We start from the raw sequence: 18,453 nt of genomic DNA on the forward strand, positions 1-18,453 counted from the left end.
ACTGGTAACTCCCGATGGCAGCTTCCATTCACTCGCCCTGGCTGGTCATTATTGGGGTTCAATCAGTCAACCTGATTATGGGGTTTAAACTGTTTATTTTGTTGTTGTGGCAGCCATTTTGTTTTAGCTCTGTTTATGAAATGCACTTGTTTTTGAACAGGAAACCATTGGGTGAGGAGAAGGGAGGAGAAATCCAATCAATGAAGGCAGCTCGTGGTGTTCTCCTCCCTCCCTCCTCCCGGTGGCACCTTCCCTACTCTACTCTACTACCATAGTTTTACCGTGACCCTGGTGGTCATGGGGCGTCTCGAGACACAGCAATATGACCATCTTGTGCTTTTTAAAGAGGAAGTGGGCAGTTGGTTGGTAGGCAGGCTGGGGTTTTAAAGAAGAAGAAAAAGACAGATTTGTGCTTCGACTCTGTGGTTCATTTTGTGACCAACAATGTTAACATTTCTGTTGATGGATTTTACCTCTGAACTCTCTCCATACACTGAAGGAGGGCGAAAAGAAACTAACCGAGAAAGATCAGTTCTTGAGTTTACATTCATGTCAAGGACCTATGTACACGACTGTTAGGAGCACAGATGTACTACTCTTTCAGTTTGCTTTTGAAATGAACAACTGAGTAAAACTTGTCAAATGAAAACAAAATATTCTCTTGCACAGAACCTCCCATCAGCTAATGTGAGGCAATGAGTAAACGGAAACACACGTGGGCCAGGTATGAGATTTCTCATGTTCAGCGACATCATTTTATAATGCACATAGCGCACGTTCAGAAAGAGTGAGTGGTTGGAGGGCAGGTGTATTAGCAGAGGAGGATACTGAATGTAGGAGCAAAAGAAGTTGAAAAGACGTTAAGCAGACGTCTTTTTGGTTGAAAAATGTATATTTTGTGTTGAAAATGACTTTTTTGGTTGAAAAGACGTGGCCTTCTCAAAGTCTTGCGCTCACTAGGTTTCAGGGAATAAGACTGCTGGATAGTGGTTATGGAATTTCTTTCAATGATGTGCCTTGAAAATAACTTTGTTTTCTTTTAACCAGAGAGATTGTACTTAAAGTGTGACAGAGATTGTCGAGCAAATCACTTAGCGACAGGCATTGAACACTAAATGTGTTGATTTGTGAATGAGTTTGGAAACGCCTGGGGAAAGTATCGGTTGAAAGATGTGTGCTCGACTCCCAACCCTTTCACAATGCAAAAACAACATTATTGTAAAAGTAATCGATGGTGCTGTCCAACAAACTTCCTTTAAACGTCAGAGCGGAGGGGGGGGGTTGACACACTTATCAATCAAGATGTGTTGACTTTTGTCGAGGCCGAGAGGTGGTTGATCCCTGCTTTAAAAATCATCTAGTCTCTGAAATGTATCCAAGTGTGTTTGATTTTTCTTTTCAAAGCACAAAAGCACAGCAAAATGATGATTGGGTCTGTCTGCCAGGCTATTGCTGCCAAGGGAGTCAGCAGGAGGGTGGGAGGGAGAGATTGGGGTGAAATAAGGTTGAGGCTCAGACCAAACAAGTGAAGCCTGTATAGAGGCAAGGGGAAAGTCAAAAGACGGACATACACTCAAACCTGGGTTCACATAGTATTGTGAAATCTCTGAAAACACTTTAGCTGTGTTTGATTGTGGCTGTCTGCCTGTTTTTAATGGAATGGGTCCAAAAGAGCAAATCCCACCCATTTGGCTGGCAGGCAGACTTAACAAGCAAAGTATTTGAAATCTTCCTATTTGAGCTCAGGTCTGACAGTTACTTTCAGAGACAAATAGAACCCATTCCTGTCCTCTGTCCTCTCCAAGTGCAGCGCTATGAACAAACAATCGAATAATGCCGTAACGAAAACCCGATTCCTGCCAAATAACTAGTCACTTTGATTTTCTTTCCACCCCCTTGCGGACAGTCATCAGACACCTATGGAATCCCATCTTAAATCAGCTTTAATAGCAACATGAAATGTAGATTTTAGTCCCAAGTGTGTCATCGTCTCTCTTCTTAATCCCTCTAACCCGTTACTGTCCTTTCTGTTTCTTTCTGTGTGACATTGCTAGAGCACCGTCTGAAGATAGGAATGATTTCTTTCCTCTTTTATGTTTGAGTTCTGCGATCCTTCTCTTGTTGTCGTCTTGTTGTCGAGTTGGCATGAGAGAACTCTTAGTCCCGAGGGTGTGTCTCGTTGATAGACAGTTTAGGGGCCTCGGAACTTTGGCCAGAGGGGGGCTGGTTGAGATTAGGTTCAGAGGGAGGGAGAGGATGAAGGGGGCTGAGGGAGCTTGGCATCGTAGTCAGGCAAAACACTGAGTAGGGAGAGTTCTGTGCCAGAGATCTGTGAATATGTTCCTTTAATAGCAGATGTTGTAATATGCTTTCAAAAGATGTGCTATATTATATAAATTCCTATGTATGGATACATGAGTTTACCTGGTGCTGGATAACATTTTGGCACACACTTGAAGGTATTACGGTGTATTCTTTAATTGTAATATAATTAAAAAAATGTTTTTTACACAAGGTTGTCACAGCCTCCTTATTTGCATGATTTAAATATATTTGTGTTTTAATATTTATAGTGGTTCTGAGAAGGTCTAGCTACCGTCCAGGCCAATGGAGGCTGCTGAGGGGAGGACGGCTCATAAGGGGTGGAACAGAGCGAATGGAATGGCATCAAACATGTATTTGCAACCATTCCACCTGTTCCGCTCCAGCCCATTACCACGAGCCCCCTCCTCCCAAATGAAGGGTCCACCAACCACATGTGGTCTAGGCCAGCCGTTAAAAAGATTTGATGTAGTTCTAACAGCCGCACACCTGAAAGTAGTCAACTAATCATCAAGCTGCTCTTAATTTGAATCAGGTGTGCTGGTGTTACACCATCATTATGGAACGACTGGGGTGCAACGAGGATTGGGTTGAGGAAGGCTTGTCCAGGCTGTTGTAAGTACTTGATTCAATGGGATTTCAAATGATCCTATTACTATGCAATAATACAGGAAGGTGAAGCGATATATTATGTAAAATAACCTCTAGTCTGGTGGAGACTGGAGGTTATGGCTTCCGGGTTGGATGTGCGCTGTGTTAAGAAGCAGTACGGCTGGTTGGGTATCGGAGGACGCATGACTTTCAACCTTCGTCTCTCCCGAGCCCGTACGGGAGTTGTAGCGATGAGACAAGATAGTAGCTACTACAACAATTGGATACCACGAAATTGGGGAGAAAAAAGGGGGTAAAATTCACACACAAAAAAAAAAAAGTTCAGCAAGTCTTTTCCAACAGCTCTCATGCTAAAAAGGACCATTTCACAGTATTATTCCAACCTATATAAAATCACTGAATGCACTGCCCCTTTAAATAGTTGGCTGAACTTCTACAGGCTTGTTTCAGGCCCCCTGTTGTCAGATTACTGCAATAGCATCACAGCGACTTAGTTCATAAGAATATGACAACCATGGCATTGAACATTACCCGATTTCATGAAAATAATATGCAGTAGTTTACAATGCCTGAAACAAAACTAAATGAAAGATTGATAAAGTTGTATCCCAAATAACATTAAATCAGATGTTTATTTAAGTGCAGTATTCTTTCAATGTTAAGATTTACGACAATTTCCTCCAGTCTAAAATCACAGCCAAAATGATTTCAAAATCATAATAGCTAGTTCTACCTTAAAGGAATGCAGCAAAAATATTAAGAGACAGACAAACCAATGTCGGACTAACACATTATTAATGTACAATAAAACAAATTAAATACATCAACATAAATGTCAAGTCAAATTCCTAATTTGATATAGCTTGATATATCCAACAGATCAATGATAGACCTCACTGACAAATTCAGTCAAACGACACAGTTGAAGGGTAATACAATAATTACTAATAATTTATATTATTTGATAAACTCTCAAACTCCAGCATGCATCCAGTGTTGTGGAATTTATATCATTTATTCAGCTTGTCTTGGTACCTTCACTGTTATTTGGCATGTCTGATCTGTCATGTTATGCTTTTCAAAACAGGCCTCACTGAGTGCACAAGAGATGTATCCCAGAGCTTACTCAAGTCAGGGTCGTGTTCATTATGGCACACCGTATAAAAACATTTTGTAACAGAAAAGTGTTTCTATTGGATAAGTTCAGAAAGTACCCGACATGACCAAAAGTATGTGGACACCTGCTCTTCCAAAATCATGGGCATTAATATGGAGTTGCCCCCCCCCCTTGCTGCTACAACAGCCTCCACTCTTCTGGGAAGGCTTTCCACTAGATGTTGGAACATTGTTGCGGAGACTTGCTTCCATTCAGCCAGTGAGGTTAGGCAATTAGGCCTGGCTTGCAGTCGGCCTTCCAATTCATCCCAAAGGTGTTCGATGGGGTTGAGGTCAGGGCTCTGTGCAGGCCAGTCAAGTTCGACAGACCGTTTCTGTATGGACCTGGCTTTGTGCACGGGGGCATTGTGCTGAAACAGGAAAGGGCCTTCTCCAAACTGTTGCCACAAAGTTAGAACAGAATAGTCTAGAATGTCATTGCATGCTGTAGAGTTAAGATTTCCCTTCACTGGAAATAAGGGGCCCCAACCATAAAACCACCACAGACCATTATTCTTCCTCCACCAAACTTTACATTTGGCACTCTGCATTGGGGCAGGTAGTGTTCTCCTGGCATCCGCCAAACCCAGATTCGTCCGTCAGACTGACAGATGGTGAAGCATGATTCATCACTCCAAAGAATGCATTTCCGCTGGTCCAATGGTAGCGAGCTTTACACCACTCCAGCCGACACTTTGCATTGCGTATGGTGATCTTAGGCTTTTGTGCGCCTGCTCAACCATGGAAACACATTTCATGAAGCTCCCGACAAACAATTATTGCGCTTACGTTGCTTCTAGAGGCAGTTTGGAACTCGGAAGTCCCATTCTGTGAGCTTGTTGTTGCTCCTAGACGTTTCCGCCTCACAATAACAGCACTTCATTGACCAGGACAGAAATGTGACGAACTGACTTGATGGAAAGGTGGCATTCTATGACGGTGCCACGTTAAATCACTGAGCTCTTCAGTAAGGCCAATGTTTGTCTATGGAGATTGCATGACTGTCCTTGGTTTTATACACCTGTCAGCAACATGTGTGGCTGAAATAGCCAAATCCAATCATTTGAAGGGCTGTCCACATACTTTTATCTCTGTTTCACTCTGTTTGAGAACATTTTCTCACGTTTGGGGCCTATTGAACATGTCCCTAGGTTGTGGCAGGCAGTCAGACAGGGGCTCAGTACCTGAGATGTATTAATGCTAGGCTAATGAAAACAAGGAGGAGCAGAGCCTAACCCCAGAGGAGCAGAGCCTAACCCCAGAGGAGCAGAGCCTAACCCCAGAGGAGCAGAGCCTAACCCCAGAGGAGCAGAGCTGTTAGTGGTTTAGATGGACATATTGTACACATACTGTACACCAAGACCTTGATACAAGCAAGCTTCCAGTCAATGAAAAGGCAGCTAAAAGAGTGTGTGCATGCACAGCTCAATTCTGATTTGTTTTTCCTTACAAATTGGTCTTTTGACCAATCAGATGAGCTCTTAAAAAGATCAGATTTGGCCAGCCTGTGTGTTGCATGTGAATGTGTTGCTTGTGCCTGCCCTGTGTGCACGGTGTCCCGTTCCAGCCATTGGCAGTGGATGTTCCCCTGTTGTCACACGTACTGCTGGGGCTGTTTCTGCGGGGCGGCGGCCGAGGCCAGGGTCTTGGCTTTCTCTGTAGCAGTCTTCACTGTGCCCCGGACGCAGGGCTGGCGCTGGGGTGCCTCTCCTGTGGGCAGAAGACGAGAGAGACATGGGGTGAGTGTGTATACAGTAAACTAACCAACTCGGTTCCAAAACTGGTGGTACCATGAATGCAAAATGTGAACATGGAGTGAATGAATACAACTCCACATTACTTCAAGATTTGATATCCTGAGTCTAAAAGTGTGTGTGTGTGTTGGAAAGATCACAAGGCTCAGGTAACAGGACTCTTGTCATGATGAGGAAGCCAGCAGGACTTCTGGTTTGGGTTTGTTCCTGGGTCAGCATTCTCTCTAACAGTGTGTGTGTTTGGTTTTACTATCCTTGTGGGTACCAGAAGTCCTCACAAGGATAGCAAAACAAGGAACATTTGACAAGTGGGGATATTTTGCCTGTCCCCACAAGGAAAAAGGCTATTTTAGACTTAGGGGTTAGAGTGAAGGTTAAAATGTTTAGGGAAAATAGGATTTTGATTGGGAATACATTTTAAAACATGTGTGAAGCAATATCATAATCTTCCATCTATCCATCCACCTATAAAATATTATTTTAGACGTAGGGGTTAGAGTTAAGGTGATCTCTACCATCCTCGGAGGTCTCCTAGTCAACCACTAGCACCGTCACAACAAAGACAAGCAGAGCATTCCTCTTCTTCAGTGTGAGTTGTGAACACGGAGGCCATCCAAATGCTTCTAACAGATACTTCAAACATCTGGGAAATATTTAGACTGTCAGAGAGGAGAGGAGCCAATCTTGGAGTGGTTGTTGAGGCTGAGAGATCCTATCTGGAGCGACGAGTAGGGAGGAGGGGGAGAAAGACACACACACACACACACACACACACACACACACACACACACACACTGGATCCAGTCAGACAGGCCAAGAAAGACTAAGATGAAAGTTAGGGGAAGAGGGCGAGAGAAAGATACTCAGAAAAAGGTGGCGGGTACTCCAGTAAGAGAGATCTAGACAAAAGTGTCTTGGTCAGTGAGTTGGTCAGGCCCACTGAGTCTGGCCAGCCTACAAGAGATGGGGTCAGTGGCAGCATAGCGTGATGTGGCCCAGAGGAACCTTAGCTCAGGGGACAAACTGTACTGGGAACAGGGACAAGGAGAGATGGGACAGAGGGAGGAGGCTACTAGAGTAACTGTACTGGGAACAGGGCCAAGGAGAGGCGACAGAGGCTATAGTAACTGTAATGGGAACAGTGACAAGGAGAGAGGGGACAGGAGGAAGCTATAGTAACTGTACTGGGAACAGGGATGAGAAGACAGTGAGGAGGAAGATGTTCTATGCTAGGCCAGGGTCTGGCTAAGACTTCATAGCACCACATACACTGTTCTACTACAAATAGACAGACAATGGGGGGGAAACTATGACAACACACTCTCTCTGCTCTCCCTTTCTCCCGTCTCCCCCTGACTGAACCCAGCCCAGCTGCAGGTCTGGAGCCACTGACCAGAATAACCACAGCCCTGGTCCCTTCCCAGGGCTGGCTGCCTTGGCTGACCCCCAGAGCACCCTCTCTCTGGGGGGTATAGAAGGCTTCTGAGGCATCCACACAAAGCCACATCTTTCCTCTGGGCTCTTTGAGCTCAACCCTCGCTCCCGCTCTCTTTCTCTTCGCTTCTCTTCCTCGGACGCTGTCGCGAACCTCGCGGCTGGAGATGCAGGCAGGAGGGAAGATTAGTCGCTTGACACAAACTGGTAGTGTGTGTACGCAGTCGCAAACACATGCAGACACACTGACGCAGCCGGATAGTCTCTAGCGCACACACCAACAGAAATACGTGCAGTCTCACACACTCCGTTATGAATAAAAACCTGTTTGATGTTGGCCAATGACAGCAGGAGGTGGCCCTGGTTGTTTCTACCACACTGTCTGAAATGGCACCCTACTCCCTATTGGCCCTGGTCAAAAGTAGTGCACTACATAGTGGATAGGGTGACGTTCCAGACGCACGTGACTTTGATCAAACCTTCTTGGATATCTGGTATGCTCAGTTATGTATCATCCTTGCTCCGACTCCTTTCACAGTACTGGAGCTACTGTGTATCGGTTCTGGCCGCTCCTGTGGAGGCGGTGGAGCCCAATTAACTGAAAAGTCGGGCACAGTGGGAGGTTGGGTAGGCAGAGCGGTGCTAAGATAAAGAGACCCTGTAAAGCTTTAAAAACGCTAGGAACGATCCTCCACTATGTGGGGGAATGATCTGCCAGGGGTTCTGCACCCTGAGGAAATATTATATTCTCAGAGTAAGTGAATTAATAAAAACGCATGAAACTAGAAAATGTCCTTTGTTCATGTCGCCTGAACAGGAAAATTAAATATCACAGAAGTTACATCAAATCAATTTAGAGTGGAATATTATGTGAATCATAACTACATGATTCACAGCTAAACTACTTTTTTCATGAAAATAAAATCCCCCTTGACATTCATCTCAAGTTAGAATTCCTTCAGCCTACATGCACATGCATCAACCGGGGCAAAATGATGCACTGAGTCTACAAAACATTAGGAACACCTGCTCTTTCCACGAACACCTGCTCTTACCCCTTTTTCCTCCCCAATTTCATGGTATTCAATTGGTAGTTAGTCTTGTCTCATCGCTGCAACTCGGGAGAGGCGAAGGTCGAGAGCCATGCGTCCCCCGAAACACAACCCAACCTAGCCGCACTGCTTCTTGACACAATGCACATCCAACCCGGAAGAGGAAACACCGTACACCCGGTGACCTGGTTAGTGTGAACTGCGCCCGGTCCGACAAAACGAGTTGCTAGTGCGCGATGAGACAAGGATATCCCTGCCGGCCCAACCCTCCCTAACCCGGACGACACTGGGCCAATTGTGTGATGTCACTTGTTAAATCAACTTCAAAATCAGTATAGGTGAAGCCTTGAGACATGGATTGTGTGTGTGCCATTCAGAGAGTAAATAGGCGAGACAAAAGATTGAAGTGCATTTAAACGGGGTATGGTAGTATATGCCAGGTGCACAAGAACTGCAACGCTGCTGGGATTTTCCACTTAACAGTTTGCATTGGTGTCAACATGGGCCAGCATCCCTGTGGAATGCTTTCGACACCTTATAGTCCAATGATCCGAAACATTGAGGCTGTTCTGAAGGCAAAGGGGGTTGCAACTCAATATTAGGAAGGTGTTCTTAATGTTTTGTACACAGTATTTGCAGCAGCTACAGAACCACAATACAGGATCTAATGCTCTAGAAAAGCTGGTCATGTCTGTCCACATTGATGCCAAAGGGAATCATGACTGTACTGGACTGCATTGTTCCTCAACTACTGTGGATACTAGAGATTGTTCTAGAAATGGCTGCCTAGCGGCTACAGAAGCTACTACCAGACAGACGAGTGACATCCTCCAGCAAGGGGTTGGGACGAGGGTGTCACAGATCCATGGCTCTGTTGCAATATCCACACAAGTCTACACCTGTTGTATTCGGTGCACGTGACAAACTTTGATTTGATGCATACCATTTAGGAGGAAACTATTGTGTCAAATGGTATCTTATGTACTATATAGTGCAGTACACTACTATTGACCAGGGCCCATAAGACTAAAGTAGTGCACTATATAGGACACAGGGATCAACTTCAGACAGTCTGCACTGGACAAGTGGTACAATAGTATGGATATTGGAACGTAGCCAAACCGTCACCATAGTGACAGACCCTAGTACTGTACTGACCCCCATAATAAACCTGAGACCTAGTGACAGACCCTAGTACTGTACTGACCACCATAATAAACCTGAGACCTAGTGACAGACCCTAGTCCAGCTAATAAACCTGAGACCTAGTGACAGACCCTAGTACTGACAGACCCTAGACCCTAGTACTGTACTGACCACCATAATAAACCTGAGACCTAGTGACAGACCCTAGTACTGTACTGACCACCATAATAAACCTGAGACCTAGTGACAGACCCTAGTACTGTACTGACCACCATAATAAACCTGAGACCTAGTCCAGCTGTAGTGACAGACCCTAGTACTGTACTGACCACCATAATAAACCTGAGACCTAGTGACAGACCCTAGTACTGTACTGACCACCATAATAAACCTGACCAGCTGTAGACCCCTAGTACTGTACTGACCTCCATAATAAACCTGAGACCTAATGACCGACCCTAGTACCCCTCCATAGTACTGTACTGACCACCATAAAACCTGAGACCTAGTCCAGCTGTAGTGACAGACCCTAGTACTGTACTGACCACCATAATAAACCTGAGACCTAGTCCGGCTGTAGTAACAGACCCTAGTACTGTACTGACCCCCATAATAAACCTGAGACCTAGTCCAGCTGTAGTAAGACCCTAGTACTGTACTGACCACCATAATAAACCTGAGACCTAGTCCAGCTGTAGTGACAGACCCTAGTACTGTACTGACCTCCATAATAAACCTGAGACCTAGTCCAGCTGTAGTGACAGAACCTAGTACTGTACTGACCACCACAATAAACCTGAGACCTAGTGACAGACCCTAGTACTGTACTGACCTCCATAATAAACCTGAGACCTAGTGAGACCTAGTCCAGACCATCCATAATAAACCTGAGACCTAGTGACAGATCCTAGTACTGTACTGACCACCATAATAAACCTGAGACCTAGTAAACCCTAGACCCCACCATAGAGACCTAGTCTGTAGTGACAGACCCTAGTACTGTACTGACCACCATAATGAACCTGAGACAGACCCTAGTACTGACCACCATAATAAACCTGAGACCTAGTCCAGTGACAGACCCTAGTACTGTACTGACCTCCATAATAAACCTGAGACCTAGTGACAGACCCTAGTACTGTACTGACCACCATAATAAACCTGAGACCTAGTCCAGCTGTAGTGACAGACCCTAGTACTGTACTGACCACCATAATAAACCTGAGACCTAGTGACAGACCCTAGTACTGTACTGACCATCCATAATAAACCTGAGACCTAGTGACAGACCCTAGTACTGTACTGACCACCATAAAACCTGAGACCTAGTCCAGCTGTAGTGACAGACCCTAGTACTGTACTGACCACCATAAAACCTGAGACCTAGTCCAGCTGTAGTGACAGACCCTAGTACTGTACTGACCTCCATAATAAACCTGAGACCTAATGACCGACCCTAGTACTGTACTGACCACCATAAAACCTGAGACCTAGTCCAGCTGTAGTGACAGACCCTAGTACTGTACTGACCACCATAATAAACCTGAGACAGACCCTAGTCTGACCTCCATAATAAACATGAGACCTAGTAGCTGTAGTAACAGACCCTAGTACTGTACTGACCCCCATAATAAACCTGAGACCTAGTCCAGCTGTAGTAAGACCCTAGTACTGTACTGACCACCATAATAAACCTGAGACCTAGTCCAGCTGTAGTGACAGACCCTAGTACTGTACTGACCTCCATAATAAACCTGAGACCTAGTCCAGCTGTAGTGACAGACCCTAGTACTGTACTGACCTCCATAATAAACCTGAGACCTAGTGACAGACCCTAGTACTGTACTGACCTCCATAATAAACCTGAGACCTAGTGACAGACCCTAGTACTGTACTTACCATCGCAATAAACCTGAGACCTAGTCCAGAGTAGTGACGGCATGATGCACACAGACAGAGGGGACAAAGACAACAATGGAAATATGTCCTATAGTTTCATACCAAGAAGACAATGAATGTTCCTGAGTGGCCGAGTTACAGTTTTGACTTAAATCTACGGAGAGACCTGAAAATGGTCAACAACTAATTTGACAGAGCTTGAAGATTTTTGAAAAGAATGGGCAAATGTTGCACAATCCATGTGTAGAAAGCTCCTAGTGACTTACCCAGAAAGACTCACAGCTGTAATCGCTGCCAAAAAAGTGCTTCTACAAAATATTGACCTCAGAGTTGTGAATACTTATGTAAATGAGATTTGTATTTCATTTGTAATAAATTTGCAAACATTTCTAAAAACACGTCTTCACTTTGTCATTATGGGGTATTGTGTGTAAATGGTTGAGGAAAAACTATATATTTAATCCATTTTGAATTGCGTCTGTAACACAACACAATGTGGAATAAGTCAAGGGGTACTGAACACTTCCTGAAAGCCCTGTGGCATATGGCGCAGTCACGCAACGCGTGGGACCAAACACTTGTCTGTGACTATACGGCTTAAGCTAGTGACATGGGATGTTTTCAGCCTCTGAACATAGACAGACAAACGGTTGAATCATTGACTCAACCACTCGTTCAATTAGGAGAGTGGGAACTAGTAGGTGTCAATCTTTAGGGAGGGATATCTCCGAGACGAGAAAATGGCCATACTCAAGACATGCAGTAAATCACTAATCATTATCGTCGTATCACTCCACTCGGCGAAGGACTTCGAGAGACGCAATCACGGCCTGATTATCCACAGACGATTGTGTGTTCCACTTCCAGGGGAGAGAGATCTGGCGTCTGCTCACCCAAAGGCATGATGAGAGGGTTAGTGTTGAGAGTTGATTGGTGGGTGGGAGCTGTGATTAATTTCACTACTTCACTTCATACCACAGCAATCAGCCATGAGGAGACTGACATACTTTTTGGTACTTTCCGTCATATTTTCCACATTACACAATCTCCCAAAAATATAACTTTTTCCCTCTAAGAAAAGTTTGCCCATCGCCTCCAACCACATCATAAATCCCAGAAATAAAGTTGTTTGGTTCCCTGCTTCTCCTACTTCAATACGTACCGTGTAAGTTAGACAGAGCGTACTCCAGGCCCTTCATGGCCTTCACCTGGTTGCTCTTGAAGCGGGCCAAGCCAAACTCCTGGGGAGCAGAACAGACGGACATGACAGGAAACAGCAGGGTTTAAATGGGGAGACATGAGAACAGCAGGGTACCCCCCCTCTTTCTTTCTCTCGTTCTCTCTCTTTCCCTTCATCTCAACTTCCTTTCTCTCTCTAGGGGTAGTCAAGGCTAGCCCACACTGCTAATAATAATAATTTTTTCTACCCTTGTGTAGAAAACATTCCTGGTGGAAGATGACCATTTCTTTGTTTTGGCATCTGCAGAGACTTTTCCTCTTGTGCCATTACTCGACCCTATAAACCCTCTCTCGTGTGAGAGTGAGAGTGAGAGAGAGAGAAGAGAGAGAGAGAGAATGCCTAGCTTGCTGAGGTGGAAAATACTTATGTGGGCCTCTTAGATTTGCCCGACCAAATATCTGGGTGGAACTTAAGGGAAAATCTGTTTTTCAACTCAGACTGGGCTTTTGTTATAGATGGATTATATACATATGTTCTCATAGGTGTCCAACAACGACCGCAAGCAGATCCTTCAAATTGATTTCCCAGGCTACAAATCCAAATGTACTGCTGCTTTGCAGACTGCTGCTATTCAATATCTGCTCCCATTTAAACAGGTCATGGCTTTGGTGATGAAAAGGGATTGTCTGTCCTGAGGTGAACTGGAGGTGAGGTACTTCAACTATTTTGCTGTAGTGTAGTGGTCCTCTGAGCCTCGTATACTTGGATGTATTCAATAGCCATCAGGCCTGGGTTCAAATAGTATTTGTTATGCATTAAAATAATTTAGCTGCACTTGTTTGAGCCTGATTGGCGCAATGTCACCAATGGAGTAGTCCCAAAACCAAACTCATTCGGCAACCCAGACTGGCTCAATCAAACACTCAAAGTATTTGAAAGAAAGCAAACACTATTTGAACCCAGGTCTGCTTCGACCATTACTTTAGTCCTGGATGTACACTATCCATACAGGGAGACAGGACTGTCCTATAGTGGCCTGTCCTATAGCTGCTCTGGGGCTGGCCTGTCCTATAGCTGCTCTGGGGCTGTGGTATCTTCTCTTGTGCTGGTCTGTACTACATCGGTGCTGTACCTGGATAGGTCTGGAGAAGCCGTAGACTCCAGAAGAGATCCAGGCCTCTCGTCTGAGCAGCGTGAAGGCAGGCCGGTCCTCTGACTCCTGGAACACGCAGCGCTCCTCCACAGTCTAGGAAAGAAAGGAGGAAGGGATGGGGGGGGAGAGGGTTGTTAACCAGGTGGTGTTGGTTTGCTGCCCTCAACTATAGGACACAATACAAAAAGAAGCAAACAACTTCAATGCAAAATGAATGAAGAACAAGTTATCCATTCCACTTCATTTTGAGGAACTGGTTGCATGCGATAATAACATACTGTTTTGGAAGAATCTGACATTTTGTTCCGAAATATGATCTTGTAGGTAATTACAAATTTGTTCCATCTGTCTAGTGATATGAGTCATCCCCTCCTTCAGCTGCCGTCTACTGGAATCAAAACAAGACAGCGCTCGCTAGCACGCCGCCACAACGCTTTGCATTAACTAGACGGAGGGCATAATCTGGTGGGGTGTGAGTGGGTGTGTGTTCCTTATGGTGCTCCTCTTTGCTCATCCATCAAGTTGACAGCACCATATCTTGTTAGATAGACGTCAAGTGTTGGCGATCTTGAGACGAACACAAAGTGGGAAGGGGATGGACAAAGTGTTGGTTGAATCATAAAAAGGTCTGTGTATGATTGTAGTGTAGGTCTAGTTGATATTGACCAGGTATGGTGAGATAAAATGTCTCACTTAGTCTCTCACATTAAAGCCTTGTTCTATTGCTAACCGTAGAATGGAGTGAACTCTGACTCTCGTAGAGACTTGAGATGTAAACCATGAGATATCCACCCACCAGGCTGACTCAAAGGAGGTTACACAACTTCATCTCTTTCTCATCCAACAAACCAGGTCCCTGAGAAACAGAAAACCACCAACAATACATTTCACGTCTGTGTCTCTTTAGTCAAGGGCTTACCAGTCTGAACCAATCCAGCCAGACTGCGGAAATGTTGCAATTTTTTTTATAGGAAATGTCACAAATTATATACAATGGAAAACGTTGTGGGTATCAGCATGAAGGAATTTCTCTGGGAAACAGTATATTCATTGTGCTGTAGGCTTGGAGACGGTCGGTTGCTAGAGAAAACAAACAAGCGCAACCAGTAAACAAGCCAGTCTCTCAGGGGGGCGGGGCAACGCAGAGGGCACTTTCTTGTCAATGTCTAGGGTCTTGTGGCTGTAATATAGGTCAACCACTGGAGGTCATGAAGGGACAGATACCAAACTAGCCTAAACCATTGAGGAAAAATATATTTCATTCCGCATCTAAAGATATGCAATAATAACACTATTTGGACAGCAGTTTTCATGTAGACGTGCATATCAAAGTCTCTGTTCAATAGTAGGCTGTGTGCGAATACGCAGATACATTCTTATTTTAGTCAATACTAATAGTGTCAGTGTTTCCTTTTTTTAGAGGTGGTGCGCCGCTGCTAGATGCAGTAGGGGAAACACAGCGTGTTCCTCTGTCTGGTGGTGGTGCTGATACCATCTCCTAAAGACAGAACACGGATTTCTAACAAATACAAGACACTACATGGTGCTGAGTCAGTGTACTGTGAAGGGACATGAGCGTCCACCAACCTAGTAAAACAGAGAAACCTACACGTACTAACAAACACATACATGAACTACATGTGCCTGGCATGAGTGTCAAACCCACACGTTTGGTGTTACAGGCACCATTCTCCAACCACTAAGCTGTGGGAACCAGTATCCCTGGGTTCCAAATCAACACCTAGCCCCTACTCACTTCTTGGTGTAGGGGCTAGGGGTCGACTCAGAATGGAGCACATGTCGGGGTGTACCTCACCATTAACGTAGTGTGATTGAGGTTCCAGGTGTACGTGGTGAGGCTCTTGGTGACCGGGTCGACGACGGAGTCCTCTACGATGTAGACGGAGCGTGATAGGTTGGAGGGGAAGAGGAACTCGGCCCAGCGAGGCATTCGATTGGTCTTGGTGAGCAGGCGTCTGGAGAGAAGCCGCTGGTCCGCCGTCACCTCACGGAGCACCACGTCCTCCGTGAGAACATGGGTGCTGATGCACGGGAACACACACAATGTTTGCAGTATCAGTTGGTCCAATTACTAGTTGTTCAGACAACATAACATATTTTCACGACACTTAACATACTCCACAAACAAATTTTTAACATTGTCAGTACTTCTGCATTTAACCTGCTAAATAGTTGCAGATTTGTACATTTCAAGTACTTGTATTTGATTATTAGCAATCGAATACAAACCTTGAATCAAGTAGTCAAATAAAAGGAAAGATGGCCGGGTTAAATACAGAGCAGAAATGAACAATACAAACTAAATGAAGTCACTTCCTTCTGATCTGACAAAGCTTGGCATCACTTCTCCACTGTGGTCATTCTCAGTTCTCCATCTTAATAAACTCTTCTCACTGTTGTTTTTTCTAAACGTGTGTAACAGCGTCAGACACCATCGTCTCATTGTGATTGAGAGCAGGGCAATTCCACAGTAACATAATGATGCTGAGACTCCGATTTTTTTCACTTTAGAATGTATATCAAACAAAACAATGACTGCAAAGTTAAACAAACAGTACAACTCTATGCATAAGGACAACTTGTAACAATGTCCACTGAACATTTGACAAAAACACATTTGGTTGAACAGTGCAGATGCACAGTTTGGCTATAGAATGACGGTTGGTGCAGTTTGTGCAGATTCACAGCTGATAGTAGGAGAAAGCAGACAGGTTTTCCATGGGTCTAGAGTTTGTTACTCAATGGAAAATAGGCATATCCCTTCCCTCTCCTACTAGATGCGCATCTCACCAAATCATTGAGGCATCCGCCATAAAAAGGTCAGCGCGAGGTCCTGTACCTGAATGGGTTGGGATACCTCTGCCAGAAGGCAGAGACAACATGGTCCCACGTAGTCCTGATGTCTACATCGTTAGAGAAGTACTTGACCATTCTCCCCCTGCCTGCCGATGTGCAGGCTGTTGGTCTGAACACGGACTTCGTCGGATTGTCCTGTCTGTGATTACTATGCTGGGTGCTCTGATGTTACTGACTCCATCCACACCTGACGCACACACTGAACCCTGGCGAGGAAGAGAGGTGGAGGGAGGGAGAGAGGGGTATTTCAGGATAACAGGTATAATAGGACAGACCTTTATCTCAGCTACATGTAGGTCTGATAACATCAGATACTGTATGTGTTCAAAACAGAACCAAAAAGATATGTTGCTCTGCTCTAGGTTTGTAGCTACTACTGGCTAGCTACAGCCCTCTGTGGTTATGTGCAGCTTCAATCATTTTAGTCATTTAACAGACACTTATGCAGTGCGACTTACATGGGAAATTAGGGCTAAGTGCCTTGCTCAAGGGCACATCGGCAGATTATTCACCTAGTCAGCTTGTGGATTCGAACCAGTGACCTTTCAGTTACTGACCCAATGCGCTTAACCATTAGGCTACGTGCTGCCGGTCCCACAAAATAGGATGTACTGTGTAAAAGTAGCTAGCTTAGTATCTCCTGACAGCTGGGTCAAATACACACAGGTACCATATGAACTTAGAGCAGTACACCCTGCGGGGTATCACCGTTCGCTTTACTAGACCTGTCACAGATTCAGTCACATACTGTACAAGGGGAGAAGGAACATTGCTCAGGTTGCATGGGAAATAACGTGACCCCCTGCAACATGTGACAGTTGTGACGTTAGATGACGATTGGCACAAGGTCTTCACTAGTTACCACAACTACAAAGTCATAATTATCACGAAACCCCGCCTGTCCCTACAAATTATCTCCTTAAAATCTAAGCTTTACCCTAAACTTAACCACACTGCTAACCTTGTGACTAACCTTAATTTAAAGACCAAAAAGCACATATTTGTTTTCATTAATTTTTACGAACTAGACCATTTTGACTTTGTGGCTGTGGTAACTAGTGACAACCATCAAACTGCTCATTCAATCGAAAAAGCATACCGGTTTTGAAATTAATCTTGTTCTATTAATACCTAGCTACATTGCCAAGAACATAACTCCCGTTCCCTTTACAATGTACTTATCTGGATTGAGCGTGCTGGTCTTTGTGGAACATGTCACATTGACTGATCGTACTATTATGCAACCTAGCTGGCAAAAACACTAAATTAATGCACGATTATGAAGGCTAGATAAATTATTAGCTAGCTAGCTAGTAATTCGCTACTATACGGGTTTGTCTAGCTTACTGACATAATTTTAGCAGTTTCACATGGTGAAATGTAACGTTAGCTATCGTTTTGTTACGTGTTAGCATGAGTAGCTTAGCTAGCTAGCTAATTCCTCAAAATACAGATTATATCAAATTATCAAACTGTACTGAACTGTTCACATACCTGATATACTATCGCAGCATTTATGGGGATTTTCAGTGCACCAATAGTTAGATTTCCTCCGTCATCTTCCCTATTTTGATAGTAGCGTAACAGCAGTCGTCATTGAATCGGAAGTTGTCTAGTCCAAAAATGGCATGTGTAGTATCCAACAATGCACCGCTTTAATCATGAATATTCATGACAGGACTACAACTCTCTTCTTCTATTGGACTTCATTGGTGAAAACCACGCCGATGAAGATACATTGTCATGATGTAAACATTTTTTAAACAGGAATATCTTTCGTTATTTGTCTGTTCTTGGAGATGTTTACATTTTGAAATAATGTAAGGTAATAATTCACATCCAAACTGTTAATAATTTGTTTTTAGTAGC

At 44.4% G+C, this 18,453-nt stretch overlaps 1 protein-coding gene across 1 annotated transcript; it reads right to left on the reverse strand.

Moving 5' to 3' along the window:
* Positions 1-3,547: 3,547 nt before the first annotated feature.
* LOC115115377 (PRELI domain-containing protein 1, mitochondrial-like) lies at positions 3,548-18,217 on the reverse strand. Its single transcript, XM_065003763.1, has 6 exons — positions 18,079-18,217; positions 16,568-16,790; positions 15,524-15,749; positions 13,687-13,800; positions 12,537-12,615; positions 3,548-5,799 (listed from the first exon to the last, which is right to left on the reverse strand). Exons 2-6 carry the CDS (start codon positions 16,657-16,659, stop codon positions 5,684-5,686), a joined length of 627 nt encoding a protein of 208 aa, XP_064859835.1. The 5' UTR covers positions 16,660-16,790; positions 18,079-18,217; the 3' UTR covers positions 3,548-5,683.
* Between the last annotated feature and the right edge of the window lie 236 nt (positions 18,218-18,453).

Source organism: Oncorhynchus nerka, linkage group LG18, assembly GCF_034236695.1.
Source record: "Oncorhynchus nerka isolate Pitt River linkage group LG18, Oner_Uvic_2.0, whole genome shotgun sequence".
NCBI classification, from domain to species: Eukaryota; Metazoa; Chordata; class Actinopteri; order Salmoniformes; family Salmonidae; genus Oncorhynchus; species Oncorhynchus nerka.